Source organism: Helobdella robusta (assembly GCF_000326865.2).
Source record: "Helobdella robusta unplaced genomic scaffold HELROscaffold_2, whole genome shotgun sequence".
NCBI classification, from domain to species: Eukaryota; Metazoa; Annelida; class Clitellata; order Rhynchobdellida; family Glossiphoniidae; genus Helobdella; species Helobdella robusta.
In genome coordinates this window covers 6387714-6412722 of record NW_008704083.1, presented here as the reverse complement: position 1 = coordinate 6412722, position 25009 = coordinate 6387714, and the positions used below count along the sequence as shown (strand labels likewise).

The 25009-nt window shown below is 31.6% G+C and overlaps 3 protein-coding genes across 3 annotated transcripts; all 3 read left to right on the top strand.

Moving 5' to 3' along the window:
- Positions 1–3280: 3280 nt before the first annotated feature.
- HELRODRAFT_160562 (hypothetical protein) lies at positions 3281–4504 on the top strand (the record flags this gene model as incomplete). The annotated part of the gene is made up of 3 exons (XM_009017512.1): positions 3281–3388; positions 3515–3634; positions 4427–4504. 3 exons carry the CDS (start codon positions 3281–3283, stop codon positions 4502–4504), a joined length of 306 nt encoding a protein of 101 aa, XP_009015760.1.
- A 979-nt stretch (positions 4505–5483) lies between these two features.
- Positions 5484–8470, top strand: HELRODRAFT_160561 (hypothetical protein; the record flags this gene model as incomplete). Its single annotated transcript, XM_009017511.1, has 6 exons — positions 5484–5906; positions 6026–6120; positions 6293–6364; positions 6777–6905; positions 7104–7186; positions 8421–8470. 6 exons carry the CDS (start codon positions 5484–5486, stop codon positions 8468–8470), a joined length of 852 nt encoding a protein of 283 aa, XP_009015759.1.
- Positions 8471–10112: 1642 nt separating this feature from the next.
- HELRODRAFT_64539 (hypothetical protein) lies at positions 10113–23916 on the top strand (the record flags this gene model as incomplete). The annotated part of the gene is made up of 28 exons (XM_009017510.1): positions 10113–10197; positions 10893–11105; positions 12151–12202; positions 12441–12582; positions 12998–13180; positions 13554–13741; positions 14384–14608; positions 14977–15187; positions 15398–15497; positions 15711–15776; positions 15953–16200; positions 16520–16581; positions 16917–17028; positions 17176–17339; positions 17907–18087; positions 18308–18427; positions 18635–18803; positions 19010–19362; positions 19486–19692; positions 19758–19937; positions 20180–20302; positions 20761–20934; positions 21130–21219; positions 21351–21404; positions 21745–21886; positions 22045–22151; positions 22273–22543; positions 22667–23916. The coding sequence occupies 28 exons, from the start codon at positions 10113–10115 to the stop codon at positions 23914–23916; spliced, it is 5472 nt and encodes a 1823-aa protein (XP_009015758.1).
- Between the last annotated feature and the right edge of the window lie 1093 nt (positions 23917–25009).

The following is a 25009-nucleotide window of genomic DNA, read 5'->3' as shown; positions in this document are numbered from 1 at the left end:
GTTTTGATTAGAAGAACCCACTGCAATAAAATACATTGTACCTGCTGTTTGCGTCTATACATGGTAAATTTCATACAATAACGATGTTGTTTTTACTATGAAATTGTTTGTGTTTTGAATAATGACAATATTTAAAATAAGTTTCATGAAAAATACATTTAAATTGGTTACAAATAAGTTATTTTGTTTGTTATTTCGTTTAATGAGTATTTGTAGTGAGTTGTTCATATACTGTTTGTTGTTTTGCTCACACATGCATCGTTGTTAAATTGTTTTTATATCACAGAAAGTTGAATAATTTAAATCCATTACATTTTGTAAAATTTTCTGAAAAAAAAACTTTTTGAAAAATAATTAACTAGAAAATATAAAATGTCGTGTTTATGATTCTCGTGTTTTAGCTTTTTCTTCGTCCTCTGTCCAATCAATCAAAAACTCTTGATATTTATACCGATCAAATTTGATAAAAACTTTTAATTGCAAATTATTACAGCAAGCTATTGTAATCAAAATCTCAAAACAGTCGGTTATATTTTAGTAGATTATCACTATATTATTATTACTATATGTGCAATATTACTAACCCTACACATTGAAACATACTGCCACACACACACACGCCACACACACACACAAACGAAGACACACACACACATTCAAACATGCATCGAGCATGGAATTGTGGTGCCACAAATAAGAAGAGAGGTGCACTTTGAGGAACACGTAGACAATGCAACAGCGTAAGTCTCGCATAAATATGACACTCAGCATCATCGGCAAAGATTTTCTTTATGAATGGCCACACATTCTTTCTTGCTTTTCATTTTATTCACTGGAATCTTTAAAAATACAAACGTATGTGTTGACGACAGCAAAGGTATTTACTTCCATCCATGTTTCATTTCATGTATTACTACGAACAATTTTTATCACGTAACAAAATATACCTCATATATGGAAAGATATTTATGTTGTCAAAATAAATGATGATACTTTCATACTATTTGTTGATAAATGTTATAAATAACTATAATATTATGTTTCTATGTTTTGGAAACTTGGGAAACTTTAACATTCAGAGATTTGAGGACAAGTGTTGACTGATCAATTTTGTCATTGTATCGTACACAAAGCTGTATGCACAAAGTAAGTTATTAAACTTAAATCAAAGATCCAACAGATGACACGGTTTGGATGTTTTTAACAAATAGGCAATGTTTTTGATTTTTTATTTTCAAAATTCCATTGCCAAACAACATCATAGAAATAAATTTTTTTTCAGTGTATTTGGCACCATTTAAATAAATTGATTAATTTTATAAAAAAAAATATTACATAAAATAGACTGTGTTCTTATGTAACGTCTTCACTGATACAGCCTGTTGGTACTACAACATCAGTGTTCCACCTTAGTATTTCAGAGTCACGTGCTTTTTTTGTAAAGCAATGTAATCAATGAAAATGAGGCACGTGCGTATCTTAAAATGTACCAAGCCACAAAATTTTTTTTAAACGTATTAATAGCCAGCAATTACCGACCGTCAATATATATCTACCGTTTGAAATTGAGTTTAATGTTTCTTAACCCTGACTCTTACTCTGGCCCTGTCATTTTCTGGGTCAGATTGAATAGCCGTTTAGTTTTTAGATGAATCGTTTGAAATATTTTTTTATAGGCTGTGGGATCATCATATAAAAAACCATTCTTTACATTAAAATTTCAATTATTATGCAACATATTATTATTTGAAGTGAATTACCTTCCTCCGTATAGGCAATCATGTGATTCACGAATATTAATTAGGTACGCTATGGAGGGAGGTAATTCCTCATCGGCAGCGTTTGGTGTAGTTGAAACGTTGAAACGTTGAAAATTGACCTGCTGGCGTCACTTGGTTGTCGTAGTGAATCGCAGCAGCACGTTGAGTCTGCCGTCTGATCTGCGGTCTCTGTTAAACATTTTCTGTTTTTCAATGTTTAGATATCCACATCATTTTGAATATGATGATTTGATGTTTTCTATTTAGTGCACTATCAGCATATGACTGGGTCGAATAATTAATTTGTAATGATAGATTGTATAACTATTTATATCTATACTGCCAAAATGAATGGGAAGATGATATACAACTTGAACAAAAATATAAATGAAAATTATGATGAGAAAAATATTTTTTCAGGTGTTTTCTAAATATGGTCTTCAATTAATCTTTCGCATAATCCGACCGTAAACTTTTCTCAGCGCCAGCGTCCGTGCAAACGTGGCGAACGGACATACGTATGTAGCTTACGTATTCCAACAGCGTGCACAAACTCCATGCGCGTGCATACTTGCACGTGGAATCACACGTAAGGGACAAACAAGCCGCAGACATGCGCATGCCAAAATTGCTTAAACATGGAAATATTTCTGTACGATATTCTTTCATTAGCGGTGAAAAACGTCGGCGATCTTGAATGCATGTGAGCGGACGATCGCCCGTCCAACGTTTTTGTACCCAGCAGCACAATACAACATTATTAATGTTTGGATTTTTGTTCTATTAAAAAAAAACATTTACTCATTAATTTTTGATTTAAACACTGCATTCACGCATTGCCGTTTTAAATATAGTAACACATTTTAAAATGTTTCCTGCTTGTCTTCCTGCTAGTCCTGTATGTGTATGGTACATCTGTGAATGAAAGCAGTAAATATGAATTCAGTTCGTAAACTCCACGTAGAGCAATAAAACTGCCATTTCTTTTATCAAGTGATTTTAATTAAAATATTGTGAATTAAAAAGTCATAATATAATATAACAAACCTCGAGGCAAAAAAATTAGGAATATTATTAAAAGTTTTAACAATATTTGGAATTTCATTACTAATTGCACGCAGCACGTATCGCCAAATAAATTGAGATGTCTTCGCGAGGACGCGGCCGAACTTGTAGGCAGACACTGATGCATGATCTGCTACACTGCAAGATTAACTGGCTTCTACGGTTTAATGCATTAACAATGGCTTATGCTGTTTTTTTTATTCACGATTGAATAACTTTAACAATTATTTAAGATTTTGCGGAATACTTCGTTTTCAAGCCAAGTCTAGTCTAAATACTTACAGCACCCACATTTCAAACACGATAAAATTCATCCGCATAAATTATTGCGTTTAATTAGAAAAAATAAAAATAAAATCTTGTCCAATCGGAGAAAACATCTGCACCAGAGATATTAAGCATTGTCTGTCTTGCTTCATTACAAATACCGTCTGAAAAATGACGCGAAGCACGAAATGTGCACGGAAGGTAGTGCCGTGGGAAACTGTCAGGCATTTGTTTTCCTATTTTTTATTCCTAAACTAAAATTAAAACAATTTTTGACTCCAAACGGATACACACACGTACATACGACCACATACACTCACACACGTACACTCAAACAAACACTTACACATGCACACTTAAACATACACTTACACACGCACACCCATACAAGCATAACACACACTTCATTTACACATTTACAGGTATCTACAGCACACACGTCACACATACACACTCCCATGCATGCAAGCATATCTCATCCACACGACGTGCAAACACTCACAACCAGCGTATGCAGAAGTCTTCGTGGAAAGCTGAGACAAGTTGGTTTATCGGATTATGTAAATAAGCAGTATTGTCGGGTAGGCACTAGCAGTTGGCAATATTGCCAACCAGATGGAAGAGTTTACAAATGGAAGCTGGTTGAAATTTTAAAATGTTCAGAATATAACGAAATTTGGTGTTTCTTACTGAATTTTTTTTATAAACGAAAGGATGTACATTTGTTAATTTTTATTTACAGTGTTTTATATATTTATTAATGTGAAGCAAATATAAAAAGTTCGCGCTATATTATAATATAATGAAGTTTGATATTGTTGCACGCATGTCATAGCAGATGAGGATAACATTTTGTGAGTTCTGTGATTTGATGTTTCATTACTACATTATCATTTCGTCATTATGTTAATTAAACTCGTAAGAAATTTTTAAAACAGACACGCAAGCATTCACATGCATTCATTGACATAGAAAGCAACAATGTGTTACATTCAAAAAAACTTTAAAAATGCATTGAATAGATGATTTATAATTTGTATGAAACCCAACAAACATTGCACAGAAACGCATTTAGAAGCATGCAAATGATATATATGGAAAACAAACAAACAAACTAACTAACTTGCAAAAAAAATATAGAAACGCAAAAACATACTCTCGTTAAATTGAATGATACGCATTAAAAGTTTTTCTCAAGTCGTGAGTTCAAATTTAACTTTAATCCCAGCAGAGAAATATTTCTTCCCCTTGCTAAACTAAGATAAAACTTGGCTGGAGTTTTTCCTCTCGATATATTTATACATACATGTATATATTATTGTGTATGCATGTAGGTATGTATGTTGAGACCTCCTGACACGAAGGAACTCTCAATATTTCAGCGTTACGTCTGCATGAAATATGAAATATAAAGTCGAGGCATGCATAGTAATTTGGGACGTTAAAATACAACTATCCGTAAGGGAAGTGTAACTGTATATGTGTAAAATGTTTATGTACACATATGTATATGTATATATATATTTATATATATATTATATATACAAACACTCACAGACACAAGCACACCAATTCACACACGCAATCACACACACACACACATATGAACGTATAATAGCAGTTTCTTGAGAAGGTTCGCGAGCAAAAACAAATGAATGCAGATAAATTTAAATTATACGTGAGAGCCTGTGTTTGTTCGTATCATCAATTAAAAAGTACGATTCCATGCACAGGTCCGTGAAAGCAAGCATTAGAAGTTTTGTTGAAAGAGGTCAAATTTATTTTCTTTCAAAATATTTTCAACAAAGTTTTTCGACAGTTTTAAAAAAGTTGGCCACATTTAGGTTGCCAACAATTTCACAATTTTACATTCTTTTATTTCTTCTAAAGTACATTTTCAAAAGTTCCGTCTAAAAAATTGTAGATTAACTTTATTTGGGCGGTGAGCTCCTGTGACTCTCAGAAAGCATTGCTAACTGGAATACTGAAAATTTCACATTAAGTACTTGAAATAAAACTATTTATGGATCTAATATTTAATTCAAGGTTTATTGCAAATGCCTAAAATCAGAAATGTTTGTTCTGATGTCACAATGGGATCCATACATTCGTGTTCCTATATATAATTAGTTATTTTGATTTAAACAAGATTTTCATGAGGAAAGTTTGCAAGCAAACCCACGGAAATTTATTTTAAAACCACAACTGCCTATAATTCCTCATACATTTTTTTAAATTTTTCATGTTAATTGATTATAAAAAGCTTGGCATTCTTCACTGTTTACATTCTTGAATTGATCTTATTTTTTATTTCAGGATAGATATTGCCGCGAAACTTGTTGCCAGAGCATTGGACGTATGGTCAAATAATTGAGCGGCCGATGAAACTATATGGAAACTGAAAAAGTTGACGAAGACAAAGCGGAAATAAAGGATAACATAAATCAATCTCGAGACCACAACAATGACAACGAAACAACCAAAGAACTCAACATCGAGTGCAGCGACGTTCAAGAAAAAAAGAAAACGCTCAAAACATCGACTTCGCATTTCCACAGGCTTACAGAAGAAAGTTTGATTCGAATAGGGCAAATTATTGAAGAAGAGAAGAGCCAAAAATTATTGGAAAAAGCTGATCAAGATGCACAAAAAACAAAAAAAGCAGCCGAAAAAGAGGAGGAAGAAGATGATAAACCAAAGCCCGACCCTGATCTAGAGGCCGGCAAACCACTTCCCAACAGGTACCGAAACTTCCAGCCTGAGCTATTCGGCGTACCTCTTGAAGACTTTGATGAATTCTATCACAACAGATATGTTAGTATTAATGAATGATAATGAAAATATGTTACTAACATTACAATAGTTTGTGTTATTAATTCAAAGGATCCAAAAGAATAAAAAAAAGTTTTAACTCTTTAAAAACAATTTTTCAGACTTTTGTGGTGTTGGGAAAAGATCGAACAATATTCCGATTCAGTGCATCGAAAGCTTTTTTTCTGTTGAGTCCATTCCATCCGCTAAGACGACTGTGTCTTAGAATAATCACTCATCCATATCCTTTTTAAAATCTACGTTTCCTGACACATTTTGATGATTAATTAAACTATTCAGTGATTGTTAAAATTTCGTTTTCATTTTCAGAACATTTGTTTTGAGCCGCTATTCAAAATTATTCCTTAACTTAAAAATACATTTTTCAGTTTGTTTGTCATGGTTGTCATACTTGTCAATTGCGTCTTCATGGCGATGAACCACGAGTTTCCAGCTGTTGAGTATGCATGTTCATTTTATTTTTCAAATCCTTGAACTGATAGTAACTTTTTGGGCACAATTTTTTTTACCGCCCAAACCAATCGGTAAGTTCCAAGTCTCGCGTCGGTTTTTATTACGCAATAGCCGAGTTCGAATATTCTCTGATCGAAGCTGAAAGACTATAGTTATAAGTCATGCGCGTATAATGCGTCATGTTGTGTGGATAGTACAGCTTTTGCAGCATGAAATTTCAATTATATGTATGGAATGACATGTAGACAGTTCCGCATTTGGCAGCGCAGCATAAGAAAGAACAAACAAACTTTCATTGCATTAAACATTTAAAAACAAGATAAAAGTTTTTGTCAAGAAAGAGTCTTTACCTCAAATTATAACGACAACTTTCAATTTCGTTTTAAATAAAAATTGCAGAAATACATTTTTGGGCATCTACACAGTTGAAGGTTCCATCAAGATGTTGGCTCGTGGTTTCATCATGGAGGACTTCACGTACCTTCGCGATTCCTGGAACTGGCTGGACTTCTTCGTTGTTGTCTCAGCGTTAGTCTTATTAAAACTTTGTATTACATCTTATTTGTTCAGGGCATTTATTCTCATTAGTACATTTTTGTTTCATTGAGCTTCTTAACCACTGTGTTTGTATTCAGGTACCTAAATTTCATTACATGGTGTCATACACGGTGTAATTCTTCTGTTCAGTTGGTAAATATTTACTTATGCACAACATTTAAAATTCAGCATTGTTGGAATTAATTGTGGTATCCATATGATGGGAATCTCATTTAGGATGAGTAATCAACGCGGCAACCTCATAAGCGCACGTACGTTCTCGTACACGCCATAGTTTTTCGTATTTTTTCATTAGTACGTCACTTGCTTTATATTTCAAAATTTGTATTAACATTATTGCTAGCTCACATACCTGTAAACGTATTGCACGGTACATACACGTGCCCAACTCTACCTATCTTACATCTATAGTTGTTTAATGCAATGTATGAAAGAATTTGTTATATAAAGCACGTTAATATTTATCTGATATCCCATAGCAACCATGAATTATTGAAGCATGGCTTCTTCAGTCTGTTTGTTTCAGTTTTTTCTTTCCTTCTTTGCTTCTTAATTTCGTACACTTTTTAACATGTTATTATTTCTATATAACTTGTTGTAGATTTTTGAACGATTTTTTCATACGTTAACGATATTGTTTTTTATTTTTATTTTATTAAAAGGAACGCATCGTTTAATGACATATATTTAAAGCTAAATTAAAAATATTCCAAATTGTTTGTCATGAATTGTTCTGTAAAATAATATCAACAACAGACAATTTTATTCCTCACAAAGAAATGCCTTGTTATCAACAACATAAATATAAATCTAAAATAATCCAAATAACATTTCTGTTCACATAGTTCTGTGCCGGTGAATTCATCAAAATATTTTGCTTCAAGCAGCAACTATTTGATCACTGTTGTTAAAAATGAAAGCAATAAGACAAAAATTCAAAAATTAATATGTTTGTGTTTGTCGTGGAACGTGTGCTTGCATATAATTTTCCTCATACAATTTTAAGTTTGTGTTTAATTTTTTGGGAATATTTTCGAATAAAAATATTCTTTATATATTTTCAACAACTACGTGATTTATATTGTTGGTTGTAATAATAAATTTTTTTTTAAATTTTATGAGAATTAATAATTTTGGGGCGTTTTATTGATGTTGGAGTCTTTGTTCATCTTTTTTTTTGAACATTGTTTTATAATATTTTTTCAAAATAATCTTCCAAAATGTTTTTTCAAAATGTTAAAAATAAACAATTCAATACTAATCCGTCAAATAACAAATTGTTAATTAACACCAATGGTTTTGTATACTCTTTTGGTAGTTTTTTTGCCAGTTTCTATTCAAAACTTATATTAAGATATATATTTAAATTTTGTTAATTTTGTTTCGAAATTTTTTATAATGCGCGTTTTTAAAAAAATTGTTGAAAGGATGATATTTAGCATCAGATGTTTGATCCAACCCATTCATATATTTTTCTTTCATTAGACCTTTTGGACCAGCAGATGTTTCTTCACATGGAAATTTTGTTCAATTAGTTCAAAACAATCGATTTATAGAAACTTCAAATTAATTATTTAGACATTGCACATGGAAGCAATTTTTAAGAGATGACATTATAAAATCAACTTTCATTTAATTCTTCGTTATTCTAAAATCCGCCGGTCAGTTTGCTGCATATTTTCATATTATTATTCCTCACAAAATTTCAAAACATAAAGTAGAAGAATAAAACTAGTAGTAATTTAAATGCGCTGATTGCAAACAACAAATTATTAATAACAAGTCACATATCAACTCGAAGGTAAGAGAAAGTTTGAGGTTGCGACTGGCATAAAATTGCATGAATTATAAGATTTCTCAGAGGCAAGAAATGGGCGTCTTGCGAAATTTTTCTTTAATATATTTTTTGTTCGTTGATTTATGTTTTGAGAAAGTTGAGCGGCCATGAGGAGGACGACGACGACGACGAGGAAACAGTCCACAGCGCAAGATGTTTATGATTGTAATTGTAACGATGCCAATATGAACATCCAGTCAGTCAGATATGAGTTGGCAATTAATTTCTTCCCATAGACCCAAGATTGTTATCTTCTATTGATTATTCTTGTTCTTGTAGTTCTTTTTAAACTCCCCGCAATATATTGTTGGTTTTTTTCTAATTATTTCATGCTAGTATCGTAAAAATGAGCATTCATGAGTTTTTCATATTAGTTTTTGCAAGCATTAATAAAATATTATTTATGGCGTACGGGTTATGGTTGGAATAATTTCTAGAATATGGTATCAGTTTATGTTCGTCTTATTTGCATCTAGTGTTTTAGTATTACAATGCTGGTTTGTTTTGTTCAGTTTTGCTTAAAAAAAATCGACAAGATGTGATGCGTTATAAAATGGCAAATAGTGATTTTAAAATTTAACTGAACTTTTTGTGGAATTTTGGTATCTTTTTATATTTGGTTATCTCTTTTTTAAATTTTTTAATCAAAATTTCTATTCAAGTTTTCTGAATTATTAATAAAATTTCATTGTTTCTTCAAGTTTCAAATTTTAATCCATGGCCTTAATTTATGTTTTTCATATTTCTTATAAAATGACAAGATGACGATGAGTTGATAATTGCAATAGCGATGCAGTTTCTTGCGCCATGCACCAATCACATGTTATTGCGCTCACCTCAACCTACTGCAAAAAGAAGAATGAATTGAAATAAATTTTTAGAATCCTTTACGGGCACTAATAATAATCTAGCTCCATTTCCACGCTTTTCTTTACAGAACAACGTGTATTTTATCAATCCATATGTTTAATTTAGACTGTGGAAATTGTAACCGTTTAAGGCGTCGTACCATGTTTTGTCATCAACAAGAAATTTTATGTAGCTTTTTATTGTCAGATGTAAAGTTGTTGATGAGTTTTGTGAATGCTAGTGCACTTTTGATCAATTACACTATTTCATATGGATGAGTAATTTTAAAAAAGAAACTATATTTCTTTAGTTTAAAACTTTTGCATGTTATTTTTTAAAATTAAATTTAAATTATTTAAATTATTGCTTGTCAATGTTTGTTCAATAATAGTAATTTTAATGAAAAATACTTTCACATGCCAAACAATGTTGTATCATGAAATGAACGATACATCGAAACGTCATTTGAACACCTGCCCAGATATGTGACCATGTCCTTCCAGAGCTTGGGCAATGCATCAGCCCTCAGAACTTTCAGAGTTCTCCGAACGTTGAAAACAGTTGCAGTCGTTCCAGGTCGGCTTTCCTTCCATTTTTTTCAGTTTTGAATATTTTGAAAACAATTTTCTGTCAAATTAATTATTAAATATGAAATAGGATAGCCACATTTGATGCAGCAGTTTACGCAAGTTCTATTTAAGTTGAAGTATTCTTGATAACGTACGATGCTGTCCGATTTCCGAGGTGTTATAAAGCAAAAAGTTATTTTTGTTCGGATTTCTGTTTAATTATATAGAATCTAATTTCAAATTGTTTATATATTTTAATAATGATATTTTCTATCCTCCTAAAAATGTTCTTCTTCTCTCTGTTGATTTATATGGCTGTTGTGCAGTTCTGGTGCTCAATGTTCCATTATAAAATATAATGAAACAATTCATTGGCTGGATAAATAAGAATGCAAAAACGCTTTTCATAAAGAAGAACTGAAATTACTTTTCCAATTTTTCGTTGATATTTCTTGTTGTTTTTCACTTCACTTATTTTCCTTTTGCATTTATTCAATGTTATCAAAAAAATTTCAATTGACAGGTTCTTATATATTTTAATGTTCAGTTGGAATCAATTTTTAAAATTGAAATATGATTAAAATTTAAAAAAATATTATGAAATCACATACGGGTTATCTATTATTTAAATGAATACACTGCTAACTAATTAATGAATGGATGAGTTAATTAATTAATTAATTAAACTTTTGGAATGTCCAGGGCTGAAAACAATAGTGGGTGCCTTGATGGAAGCTGTGCGACGTCTGCGAGATGTCATGATCCTCTCCTTATTCGTCCTCTCCATTTTTGCCCTCATTGGACTTCAGTTGTACTCCGGTCTTCTCACGAGAAAGTGCATCAAACTGTACAAGGAGTTGGGCATCGCGAATTCAACAAACGAAACGTTCATCCAGCAGTATGTTAACAATGAGTGTTAGTCTGCAAACTTCTGAGATCATAATTTATAAGCATGCTTTTAGTTTGGTCTTAATAAATTTATAATGTTATATGCCTAGTTGAAAGGTTTTCATTGGATTTTGTTTAAATATTTATGATTGTATGTTTTTATTCAAATCGAAAAAATCACATATAAATTTAACCATCGTTCGAATGAGAAACTTCATAGAGTTTTAAACAGTTGACAACCAAATAATTTTGACTGAAAATTTATATGAATTATATCAATTTATTTAAGCAAATTCAATTAAATTATAAATTTAATATTAAGTTTTTTAAATTTCAATTCATCTATATTGTTTGGTGTCTTTCGGAATTATAATGCTAAATGGTTGATTATTTATTTAAAACGTTAAAATAAGCAATATTCATTCTAATTTTTTGTTTTGTTACTAGCGAAGGCTAGTAAATTTGGTAATAAAGGCTTATCAATTAAATTTTGGAAATTTGGCGAGGAGATTGCGCAGTTGATAAAAAGTTTGGTTCTGCATTGCCGGGAACGGCTCCTGTCGATCGTTCACTTAGCACACATGCATGTTGTACAGCGCGTTGCTTTGCGAGCGTATTTATTTGTAAACCGTGTGAGTAAAGAAAGCGCCCCTGAAACAGCGTACAGGATGTTTTACAAATTATGAACCTTTTTCTTCGAATTTTTTTTACATGATTTTTAATAATTATATTTCCCTCATTGTAGGGTTGAACCAAGGATGTTAAATGTTTTTAGAAAGTGAGAATGAATGGCAAGCAGTAGTTGAGTAGAAAAAAAATTATTCTTTTTTTTTTTAAAAATAATACCTGTTAATGGCAAATGTTGGTTACAGCTTTATTAGTAGTTAGTAAAATACATGTAAGAATGCACAAAGTTACGCTATCTATAAAATAAATAATTTTAGACGTTTCATGAAGTTTCATTCCATTATTTTTATACAATTATGCAATGAACGACTTTAAGTGCCAGTGTGTAATTTGATGACAAATATTTTCTTATTCAATATTTTGATCCAACTTTTGTTGATTCCAGCAAACTGGATCATGACGCCAGACGGTTCGAAGCCGCTCTTATGTGGTGGAGGGTGAGTCTGTCACGACGAAGTTATTTACATCTTTCAGTATTTAAATTACATATGCTGCAAAATTCTTGTTAATTTGAATTAAAATAAATGAATTATTGATTTCACTTGTTAAAAGAATTTTAGTTGTTATGTCTTTATCACATCTTGTATCAGCATTTTTTAAAATTGTCAAATTTGGTAAGCTACAAACCAGTTCAAGTTTCATTTTCTAACGATCAGTTTTAAATTTCTGTGACAGAGAATGCCCAGCCAATACGTCCTGCGTACAAACCGACACCAACCCAGATCTCGGTTACACCAGTTTCGACAATTTTGGCTGGGCGATGCTGTGTGCATTTCGACTCATGACTCAAGATTTTTGGGAAAATCTTTATCAACAAGTTGATAGTTTTCAATGTTATATGAACATTTTAAGGCTGTTCTTATTTTTAAAGTATTCCAATAAATGTTCTCCTAAACATCTAGAGCAATATTTAAATTTGTGTTACTTTCGCGGCCGAGCATAATTAACGCTGGTTTAAAGCCAATAACGTTCAATGCTGACTTCATTAAAAATGCATCTCCCTAATGGATTTCGCATTTCATAAACCAAGATTATTTCTGTTCGTGTTTGTGCCTTGATTTCTCATCAGATGATAAGGTGATGAGAAATGTATAATCAGTGTATTTCGAATCAGAATAACGATTTATGGAAAAATACGTTCAGTTATAAAAAAGCAATCAATTTTAAAAATAGCATGACGTTGCATTTGAAGGCGTTTGTTTATAAACCACTAACCATCAACCACCGACCAGGTTATAAGAGCTCACGGCAAAGGAAACATGCTCTTCTTCATTTTTGTCATTTTCTTTGCTTCATTCTACCTGGTTAACGTCATCCTGGCCATCGTTGCAATGGCCTACGATGACTGCCGCCGGCAGGATCAGTTGGATGCCGAAGAAGCTGAGGCTGAACAGGCTGAATGGGAAGATGCACAGGTCTGAAGATTGTTCACTCCATTCCATGTTTTTTGCGCGTTCTTTTGTATTATTCTGTAATGTATTGCATAGTTGTACATTGAGTTGAGTGGTACTTTATTGTATTGTTTTGTGTGTTTTTCTGTATTGTACTGTACTCTATTGTATCGTCGCACATTGTATTTTATTGTACCGTACTGTATCTTAATGTTCGTACCGGTTGCTTCGGACGCATTTTATGTAATGATTTGGGAAAAAGATTTTAGATGTCAATAAATGTTTGTTAATTAAACTTTAATTGACGCAATTTTTAAAATTTAATGCATAAAAAACTTTAGTAGTTTTTATTAAATTATCATTTCAGAGAGAAGAACGAGATAGATTGGCACTTGAGGAAGAGTGTGAAGAAGAAGAAGAAGATGGAGGAGATGGAAAAGATGGAGGACAGGAAGATGTTGATGAGGGTGTTGGCGATCATCACAGCCAGAATGATGAAAATAATCTCAATTCCAGCCAAACCAACGTCACCAACAACTGCAATAACACCAGTTACAAAAAATTAACGCGACAGTTTTCCAGGTTGTCATCATAACATTCGTTATTTCATTTTCAACATTTCGTAAAATTGTTTTGGTTTCAATTTTTATTTTGTTAACGAAATAAAATATCATCGAAATTCAAATAAATTACAACTCGCTAGATAGGTTAATTTTGTTTTTAATCAACGTACATGAATGAATCGATTGTTAAACTCTATGCCCTGTGGTGTTAACACGATTCAATTTTATATACTTTACATGAAATTTGCTATATTGCAAAAATTTATAGTTTATATAAGACAACAATTTCAGTGAGTTTTTGAAAAATTATTAGTGGAGAGGATGGCAGCCCAATTTTATACATTTTAATGTTAATTTGATATCACTCAATTATAACACTGGTAAATATTAATTTCTAACTAAGGTTGTCTAATTCGTCAAAATGTTCTTTAACGGCGGGAGCTGATGACGAAAAAATCAGCATAAAATCAGAAAGTGGGGTGGAGTCTGCTAGCAAGGCATCGGACTGGAAAGAAAAGAAGGTTTGATTCAATTAAATGCATTTTTGAAGATTTCCACATTTGATTTAAATACAAATAATAATAATGATACTAATATGAATACCATTACAAAATAAATACCAATACGGAAACTTGATAATTTTTTTTATAAAATTACAGAAGAGCTTAAGCCTGCCTGAAACACCAACCACTTCTACAGTTGTACAGCCAACATCGCTACTCAACTCACACTTGCGCTCCAGTCAGTTTAGTTGGCTGAAGGCTGACTTGAAATCAATTCCACCATTGAAATTTCCACGGTTCACACTTCATCCCTGCCTCTTCAATCTCGATCTTCCATTTGCTGATGATTCAACTGCTGTCACACCTTCGTCCGACTTGTTAGTGAAGTTCATGACAAGTTTTTTGATAATTAGTTTGCCATGTTTCAAAATGATTTCCTAGCTTTTTTCATTTGTAACCAAATACTTTTTTATCATTATAATTGCGGGGTGTTGTTATAATAGCTTTTAGTGCATCTATGATACGTGAAGCAAGGTACGTTCAGTTTTATTCACATTTACCTGCAATTCACCACACGCATATTCTGCATCAAACTAGATTTTCATTATATTAAATTCATTTTGAAAGCATTCTTATTAAATTTGAAAGCTGGTGTAAATAAAATGATTTGTTACTAAAATTTTTTTAAAAAATATATCGCTTTAAAAATTGAATAATTGACAGATAATTTTAATATTTTCAACATCGTTGACAGTTTACTGAACCAACTTGAAACTCAATACATTCAACAACAAGAAAGTTATGGCTCTCCAAAATCTCGTTTCAATAGTGTTGTTAGGCAAAGAAATAGTCCATTAGTAAGGCAGAAAAATGTTCAACCTGTCACTACTCCTAAACCGTCTGAGCCAACGCATTTTCACTGGAAGAGAAACATGAAGACACGAAAGATCGAGGCTGAAACAGAAGTTAATAAAAAAGATAGCAAGGATTTGATTGTTGAATATTCAGATGATAAAGTTAGTCGTCAGATAATGTTTATTATAACATTTTAAAATGGTCGCGTTGTCTTAGATAACGTTTCGTAAATTAATGTTTTCCTTGAAATGTTTAAATATTCAAAATCAATGGTGCTCATTATTTTTTTAATGAAATATCTCATAATGATGCAAAAGGAGAGACGAACCAGTTTGAAACCGTGGGTGAAACAAAAAGAAAATTATTTCCTTGATAATCCTTTTGTCATGCCCTCGCCGACGGCTTCCCTCGACATGAAAGGTACTTTTTGTGGCACCATCTCAACATAGTTTGAGTTGAACATTCGTTTTAATAAATATTTTATATTTATAATTATATATATATATATATATATATTTGTATTTAATAAACATTTTTTCCAAAAATTATCAACTTTTTAAAATTGGCTGACATTTTTTAATTAAAGATAACAAGATTTTATCTGTGTGCACTTTTTTGTGACATATTTTTCAGATGTTATTATTTTGAAGAATTTATTAAAGTCAGCATCAGGCAAGAAAAAGAAGAAAGGCTGTTATGGTTTGTAAATAAAACATTTATATACATTTATTTATTTCTTTATTCATATAAGTATGTGTATGTGTATTTAGTTAACAGTACTTCTGAAAAGATTAGTTGATGAATTTGGTTTTACTATGTTCAACATTCAGCCAAAATATTAGACAGTAAATTTTAAAAATCTGTGTATCGCCAAGATTTTTTGAGAATGGAAAAAGATGAAACGAAAACAGAATACGCGAAGAGGAAGTTGTTGCAGGTGTTATTCGATTGGGAGTGCCACCCGCACTGGTATAAATTCGCTCACATAATCGAGTTGTTCATCATGGATGCGTTCGTCGACCTCTTCATAACACTGTGCATCGTCGTCAACACAATCTTCATGGCCATCGAGCACGACGAGATGGGCTCCACACTTGAGAATATCCTCAAGTTTGGAAATTATGTAAGTCTTTTCGCTAAATTTTGCTTTCTATTAATTTTTCTTTGTTCTGTCAGTTTAGCAAACGCATAACTGGCAACTAATTTTTTTTGATTCATTGCCTCTGATCTTAAGAATAACTTTTTATTTTACAAAAGCTGCTTCTGTAGGCCTGCGTGACATACGTCCGATGTATCAAATTAACTTCTAGCATTTGCAGACCGATTTGCAGACTTTTAGCAGACCGATTATTTTGACGCGTTTTATAATCTTTGTAGTTTACCGGCTTTGAATTTTGCGTTATTAATTTAAAAATAGATTAAACATTAACATTAACTTTAAGATTTTTACTGGAATATTCACGGTGGAAGCAGTGCTAAAAGTCCTCGCTCTCGGGTTGTACAGGTAAATCTTTGTCATACAGTTATCATGCACCTAATTTTTTGACACATTTTTTTATTTTTTATGCGAACTGTTTGTTTTACTCTAGAATTGAAATGTGATGAAAACAGAGATTTTGGAAATTTTGATAGCATATTTTATAGCTTGGTATCAAAATTAAAATGACGCCATTAAACTGAAAAAACGTTGATTAGCAAAGCAGAAAAAGTGATATGTGGATTGTGGTAATAAAATATATTCCAACCAAAATATAACGTTTGAAAACGCTAAAATTGAAAATATATTTTTTTGATTTGTTTAACCATTTCAATGTTTATTGGGTTAAATAAATGTTGCAGGTACTTGCAAGATAAATGGAGTTGTTTCGACTTCATAATTGTTATCTTGAGTCTCGTTGAACTCGGCCTTCAAAATTTCAAGGGGTTGTCTATATTGAGGTCCTTCAGACTGGTCAGCAGCATATTTTACGTATATCGTTTTCGTTTCATCATTCAAATATTTTTTATTAAGAGATTTGTTTTATTTTTTTGCTTTGTTTGTTAATTTGTGGGAGTTTAATAGAAGGTATGATTCCAATTTTTGATAATATGTGTTTAGTTACGTGTGTTCAAATTGGCGAAGTCCTGGCCAACGTTGAATTTGTTGATCGGCATCATTGGTCGAACCATGGGAGCTCTGGGGAACCTTTGTTTTGTACTTGCTATCATCATCTTCATCTTTGCTGTTGTCGGAATGCAACTTTTTGGACCTAATTACAACGAGTATTATTCATTTTTTTTGTTTTATGCTCATTGAAAGAAAGAAAAATATTAATTTGTATAGTGCCACGTTAGAAGCTTAAAGAAGCTTGAACTTAGTTTTTCACAAAAAAAAAACATTGTACATACACATAATCAAGCGTGACAAACAACGCATTATTCAAACAAAAACCGCAAATGTTTTCGAATTTGTAACAAAAGACTGCGCATTATCACAGTAATTAATAAAATTATATTTTTATTCAATTTGTTCTCATTTAGTTAAAAATTGTTTAAAGTTACACGCTTGCAAAGATTATTTATTTTAAATTTGCAAACAACATCTAGGCAGAAGGCGTTTAATTTCCAAACTGAATTTAAAACTTTTACCTTAGATTAAATGGTCTGCATTAATCTGAACGTTTGCTAAGTTTGATGACTTTTAGTGACAGTTGAAATTTCAATTTTAACGTTGACAACTTTTTACATATTTTATGCTAATTCTTCTTCTGTATGTGTCTAATACAGAAACTACAATTTGAAATGAACTTTTTCTGTTCGCATATAAACACAAATAATGAAATTTTACAGAAAATACTTTCCTGAGGTTGTGGTCATGAGGTGGCACTTTAAAGATTTTTTTCATTCGTTCATGATAGTTTTTCGGATATTATGTGGTGAATGGATTGAGAACATGTGGAATTGTATACACTGCTCCGGCTACCACTGCATCGTCTTCTTCATTCTCACCATGATAATCGGAAATCTTGTGGTTAATATTAAAAAAAATAGCAATTTAAAATTGTTTTGTATATTTTTTATTGTTTCTTCACATTTTTACTCCAATGTTATTTCAAATTATTGAAGTTGAAAACACTCTTTGGTGTTTTTCAAACTCTGTTCGTAATTCAATATACAATGCGTTAGAGTTAAATAATTATGCATTCTTAATATGAGATTTCAGTTAAGTCATCGTCTTTGCAAATGTTTAGTTGCTGAATTTGTTTCTTGCTCTCCTGCTGAGTTCTTTCGGAGCAGAGAGTCTGAAGAAATCCCAGGAAGATGAGGGCGTTAATAAATTGGTGGAGGCCATTGATAGGATCGACAGATTCGTCACTTACATCAAATCTCACGCCACTTATTTCATTAACGTTAAAATCAGAAAGAAGACGTTGCTTAACAAGTCCGGTTGGTTAATCTTATTCACGAGTATAACCAGAAAACTTGAACATTTATTTTTTCAAATGCAATAATTTCACTTAATAATTTGTTCATGTCGAAATTCGCCACCATATTTTACAGGTTCGTCGTATTATGAGTTCAAAAACATCAACCGCAACCACATGAAAACTAATCTAGCAAACCAATGTAACAATAAAAACAATTTCGTCGTTACTGTGTCTCCTGCCCCATCCGATTCGTCGTGTGATTGTGAGGGCCTGCAAGATGATGCAGCCGACAATGATTACGGCGACTTAAACAAAATGGGTGGGTAGGATTTTTTTTATTTTAATATTTATTTTGGTTTAAATATTTTCCTAAATCATAACACTTATTTCTCATTGTTATTTTTGTTTGTTTTCGCAGAAGTTTCAAAAAGTTTTTGTCGGGTTAGATTTTTTTATTTGAAAATAAATCATTCACAGAAAAATTTTTTTAGTTAAAAGTTATTGGCTTTATTATTTAGTCTTCAGTTTCAATATCAAAATGGAAATATGCTGACCCTCCGAAATATCACTCCGATGACAACCCCAACAACGACGAGTACGATGACGCACGCCATGAGGGAAGCAGCTATCTTGCCATTTCAACTCAGAGTCTCGATAGGTCCGATCATTTATCTCAGTCACAACTGTCACTTGATTGCCAGCAAAATTCTCAAACGCATAATCAGAAACATCACCGTCATCATCATCTAAACAGTTCTTCGCGTCATCACGACAACGAAATTTCTGGTAGTTTCATGTCTTTAGATCAATATTACACAAGCAAGGCTGAACAAATGCCTAAAGAGTTATATGCCACGAGGAATAGGGTTATTTTTCATGTTCTTTAACATGCTTAATAATGTTAGATTACAACGATTACAATTTGTTAGATTACAAAAAATTACAACGATTACTGTTAACGTTACGTTCGTTTGAAAATTTCGTTTTTTTATTTATTAAAGGATCTACCAGCAAAAGTAAATGTAATATATATAAAATATCCGGACGACTGTTGCCCACAAAAATGTGCTCCAATTTGGAGAGGGCTTCACCAATCTATTCTCGGTCAAATTTGGTGGAAGTGTCGTTGCTATTCATACTCTCTGGTGGAACATACCTACTTTGAAACGTTCATCATCATCATGATATTGGCCAGCAGTCTGGCGCTAGTTGGTTTCTTTAAATTTTTTCCACTTTTTAATGGGTAATTACTACACTTTCAATACCTCTGCAGGCCGTCGAGGATCGTAATATGGACAACAAAAGTTATGACAATGTCAAATACATTCTTAAAATTTTGGACAAATCATTTACTGTGATTTTTGTATTTGAAATGGCCTTAAAGATGACTGCATATGGCTTCAAGAGATACTTCACTGACGCATGGTGCTGGCTTGACTTTATCATTGTCGCCGTTAGTTGATTGCAATATTTTTCAATATCATTGAGCGTGTATTTGTTGGTTTTTATTTGTTATAAGGAGATGGCATTTTATTTAAATAACAGATATATTAATATTTGGCAGGATTAGGTGTTTGATTTAAGTACACATTTTATTGTCATACAAATTTTTTGTTACGTACATATATATCTTGGCAGTAAATAGATTTTTGTTGATATTATTCAATGTACCCATTGCACATATGGGCGTTTTAGATATCACTGGTAAGTTGGGGAGCGGAAGGAGCGGGAGCTGCCAACATGGGAGCATTTCGAGCTCTAAGAACCTTGAGAGCATTGAGGCCCTTAAGAGCTGTGTCGAGATGGGAAGGCATGAAAGTAATTTTTTTTATCTTTTTGATTTTTTAAAAATTCGTATCTGTCTTGTTAATCGAATCGTGTTACTAAAAATAGGTTAATGTTATCAGGATTTTTTAATAAATAATTTAAAAAAATGTTTAGTGGGGTGGGTTATCTAGGGAAGAAATGGCGTGGAATTGTATTTATTTCCACCCTTTGTTTGATATAGATAACTCAATACAAATCTTTAAAGATTTTGATTATTAAAAAAATACGGATGATTTTGTTTGATGGCTAATCCTGTAATAAACAAGAAATTATTTTCACCCACCAAAAGATTAACATAATGAACCTCAAACATTACTTTTGCCCTTTAAAATTTTGAGATCCGCCCAATTGGTTATGTTTATATTGTAAAACTTTCTGTAAATAAATTAATTTTATATCTTGCCTTAATGAAGTTATAAATTGTAATTCATGACAAAATGACAATCTAGGTGGTGGTCAATGCTTTGATACAAGCTATCCCATCCATATTGAATGTGCTGCTTGTCTGTTTGGTGTTTTGGCTCATATTCAGCATTATGGGTGTTAACTTGTTTATGGGTAAGTTTGGCAGATGTGTGGATGCCGATGGGGTAAAAATTGAAATAGACACTCTCAACAAGTTTGTTCACTTCTTTAAATTTATTTTTTTTTAAATTTAAAGTTAGTTTATCGTTATTATTCAACACTTATGTGAGAAACTCCAAACCGGTAAATAAATATATTCTAAAACGTAAACTTGTTCAAATACGATTCTTTAAAAAGTTCCAATTAGAAGTCTAACTTAAATAATGATTCTTACGTACAGAACATACTGCAAGAACATCAACATAGGTCACAACATGAGCTGGTTCAATCCTAAAGTCAACTTTGACAATGTTCTACTTGGTTATTTGGCTCTCTTTCAAGTGGTATATTTCCATCACGACTTATTTGTTCACTTCAATTGAAATTGATTTTTAATTAATTTTATTTAAAAAAAATTTTTTGGCTTGAGTTGAAAACTGATTTATGTAAAAAAAAAGTGCTTAACTGTTTCCAGGCGACATTCAAGGGCTGGATGGATATCATGTATGCTGCAATCGACAGTAGAGAGGTTTGCATTTTAATTATTTAATTTATTTACTCTGTTAGCATAAATTTAACGTTTTTAAATAATAAAAATTTGTTGCGAACAAATCCAAATTAAAATAAAAATACTTAAGAACACTTTTAATCATTCATCTCATTATTCAACTGATAAAACTTCTAAAAAATGTGTGATAATTTTTAAATATTCGAAAGTTGATTAACATGCACAAATTAAAAAAAACATCTAAGCTACTTTAATCGGTTTAGACGTAAATTTTAAAACATTCTTTATTTGCATGTTTTAAACATGTCTACGTGATTTGATAAGCAACGACCATTTAAATTGATTTATGTTAAATTTTTAGTACGGACAGCAGCCAAAATTTGAAGAGAAGCATTTGATGTATTTGTACTTTGTAATGTTCATCGTGTTTGGTTCGTTCTTCACCATGAATCTCTTCATCGGTGTCATCATTGAGCAGTTCAACATGCAGAAGAAAAAGATAAGTTTTAGCAAATAGTTAAACAATATTTGCTGAAAATATTGTGTTATAATTTTGCTGTTTTCATATATTAGTGAAAATAAGATTAAATAATTAGAGTTTAATATACTATTTTTAATATTCTATATAATATTAATTATTTCAATTCTTCGATATTCTAAGCGGGAGGATCGTTGGAAATGTTGATGACGGAAGACCAAAAAAAGTATTATAATGCTATGAAAAAATTGGGATCAAAGCAACCAACAAAACCTGTTCCAAAGCCACGAGTAATTTCTATTTTTTTGACTTCGAGTTTGAATAATAACAAGCAATTTTATAACGTTTCGTTTAAATAAACATAACTTTCATGACCGTTATAAATTATTTTTATTTTTAACCTACCAACAGTTTGCTTTTCAAATGTTTTTCTACAAACTGACTAAGAATCAGAAGTTTGACATAGCCATTATGTTTGTGATTCTGTTGAACATGATGTCCATGGCTGTGGAGCATTATAAACAACCTGATATCTTTTCCAGCGCTCTTCACCGCATCAACACAGTCTTCATAACAATCTTTACACTCGAGTGCGTAATGAAACTGTTAGGCTTCCGGTTATACTATTTTAAAGAACCCTGGAACATATTTGATTTCGTGGTCGTTATTGTCTCGCTTCTCGGTTAGTGTTGAGTTGTTTATGCTTATGCTTATCTTTTAGTTGGAAAGATATCAAATATAAAAATTAGTTTAAGTTTTAGACCAACTGAAAATTTTCAATCACAAAATTGAAAATTTTTAACAGCCATGTTTATCCAGGATAGTGTTCAAAAGATTTCATTGTCTCCCACTATTCTTAGAGTTGTTCGAGTTTTCAGAGTTGGAAGAGTTCTTCGATTGGTAAAATCTGCTAAAGGTATTCGAACACTGCTCTTTTCACTGGCCGTTTCAATGCCAGCTCTCTTCAACATCGCTCTATTATTATTTCTCATAATGTTCATATATGCCATTGTGGGAATGTCTTGCTTCATGTATGTCAAGCATACTGCTGGAATAGATGATATGTTTAATTTTGAGACATTTGCCAACAGTATGATAATACTTTTCCAAACGTGCACGTCTGCTGGGTGGGATGGTATTTTGGCAGGTCTTATGAATGACTCTCCACCGGATTGTTCTAACAAACCTACAGAATTTACTCCAAATGGAGATTGTGGTAATAGTGCTCTAGGAATCGGATATTTATGTAGTTATCTCGTCATTACATATTTGGTTGTCATAAACATGTATATAGCGGTAATTCTGGAAAATTTTTCTCAGGCAACTGAAGATGTGCAGCAAGGTTTGACGCAAGATGACTTCGATATGTATTATGAACTATGGGAAAAGTATGATGAAAAAGCTACCCAATACATACCGTTATCTCAACTAAGTGAGTTTGTTGATGCTTTGGAAGATCCTCTAAGAATTCCGAATCCGAATTTCTACAAACTCGTTCAGATGGACATCCCTATTTGTGAAGGAGATACAGTTAATTGCGTTGATATTTTAGATGCACTGACAAAAAATTTTCTTGGTACCAAAGATGATGCGGCTGAAGGACTAGGTGATCTGAAAGGCCCTGGTCGCATCAATTATCATCCAATCGGTTCGACGCTGAAGCGACAAAGAGAAATTTTCACTGTAAAAATTATCCAAAGAACATGGAGAAACTTTGTTAAAAGAAAAAAAGAACTTTCGTCAAATGTAAATAGAACTAGTGAGATTGACAGTATGCATGATAATGTTATCAGAGATAATGACGAAGACAATTCTGAAAAAGATAATAACTTCGACAATAATGATGACCAGAAAAATGAGGTTAGAGACCACGATACAAAAAACGATATTAACACTTTTGATGTAGGAGATTTTTTATCGCAGTCATCAAATGAAAGTCACGATAAATACAAAACAAAGCTAACCAGAGCAACCGTCGAATGTGACGTGGAAGTACATTGTGACGAAAACTTTGTTAAATCATCCGCTATTAGAAGAAGCAAAGAGAGCTTATAAAGCTTATACTGTTTTAGTTTAATTATAAATATGTTGAAATTATTTTGATTGATGTTTTTGAGAAAGCCGTCTGTCTAATAATTTTTATATTTTTTTTGTACTTAATTATTGTACTTTCACAAATTTATTTTTGTTCGATATATATATATATATATATATATATATAATAAATGAAATGATATAATATAGTAATATTGTCAACATAACAAATATGAGATTTTATTTATAAATAAAGATTATTTTTGTAAAAGTTTTTGAAACATTTTTTACCAAAGTGATTCATTACATTGCATTGATTTAAATTTGTTTGATACACATTGAAATGCATCACTGTCCAGTGTGTTGATCGACACGTTTCAAGTTCTGTCAGATTAATATTTTTTTTCACTTTGGGGCCTTAGTTGTTATGTTTCGTAATTTTTATTTTCAAATGTAATTTTGTTAAATTTTCTGATAATAGATAATTTCAAATTATTCAAATATTTTTATTTCATTAATCACTTATGTTTTTAACCAATTACAACTACTTAAATTTTTTAAAAATAATTTCAAACATAAAGGTTTGAAATTTAAACGTGATTAATTCAACTTTTTTAAATGAGATGTCAATGTAGAGTAGAGACCGGTGTTAACAAATAATAACACATAATAATGACAATGACGAAACAAAGAATGCAGCTCAGATTCTAGAAACACAATAAATTAGATGTATATTTTAATTCAAATTATGCCTTTTACGTACATAAGATTATATAGTATACCTAAGAATCGTTCATTTACCAACAAAAGCTTAGTGAAATATTACTCAAAAATATAAAAACAGTTTTGGTTTCAATAAAGTATGCTTATGTCAAATTTATTAGATCTTGAATTGGAATAGAAATTTGGCGTCGTTTGATTTGTATTTGAAACGTAGAAATAGAGGACAAAACGCTAACGCTATTATAACTCCTTTGGCTCAAATTATTTTCATATTTTCCCATAAAAACATCTTCAATCTGTTTAACATTGAAACTTATTTATTGAAGGATAAACATAGTAAATTTTTTATCTTAATTATACTCATGCTATGTTACAAATTGTTGTGTTTCAG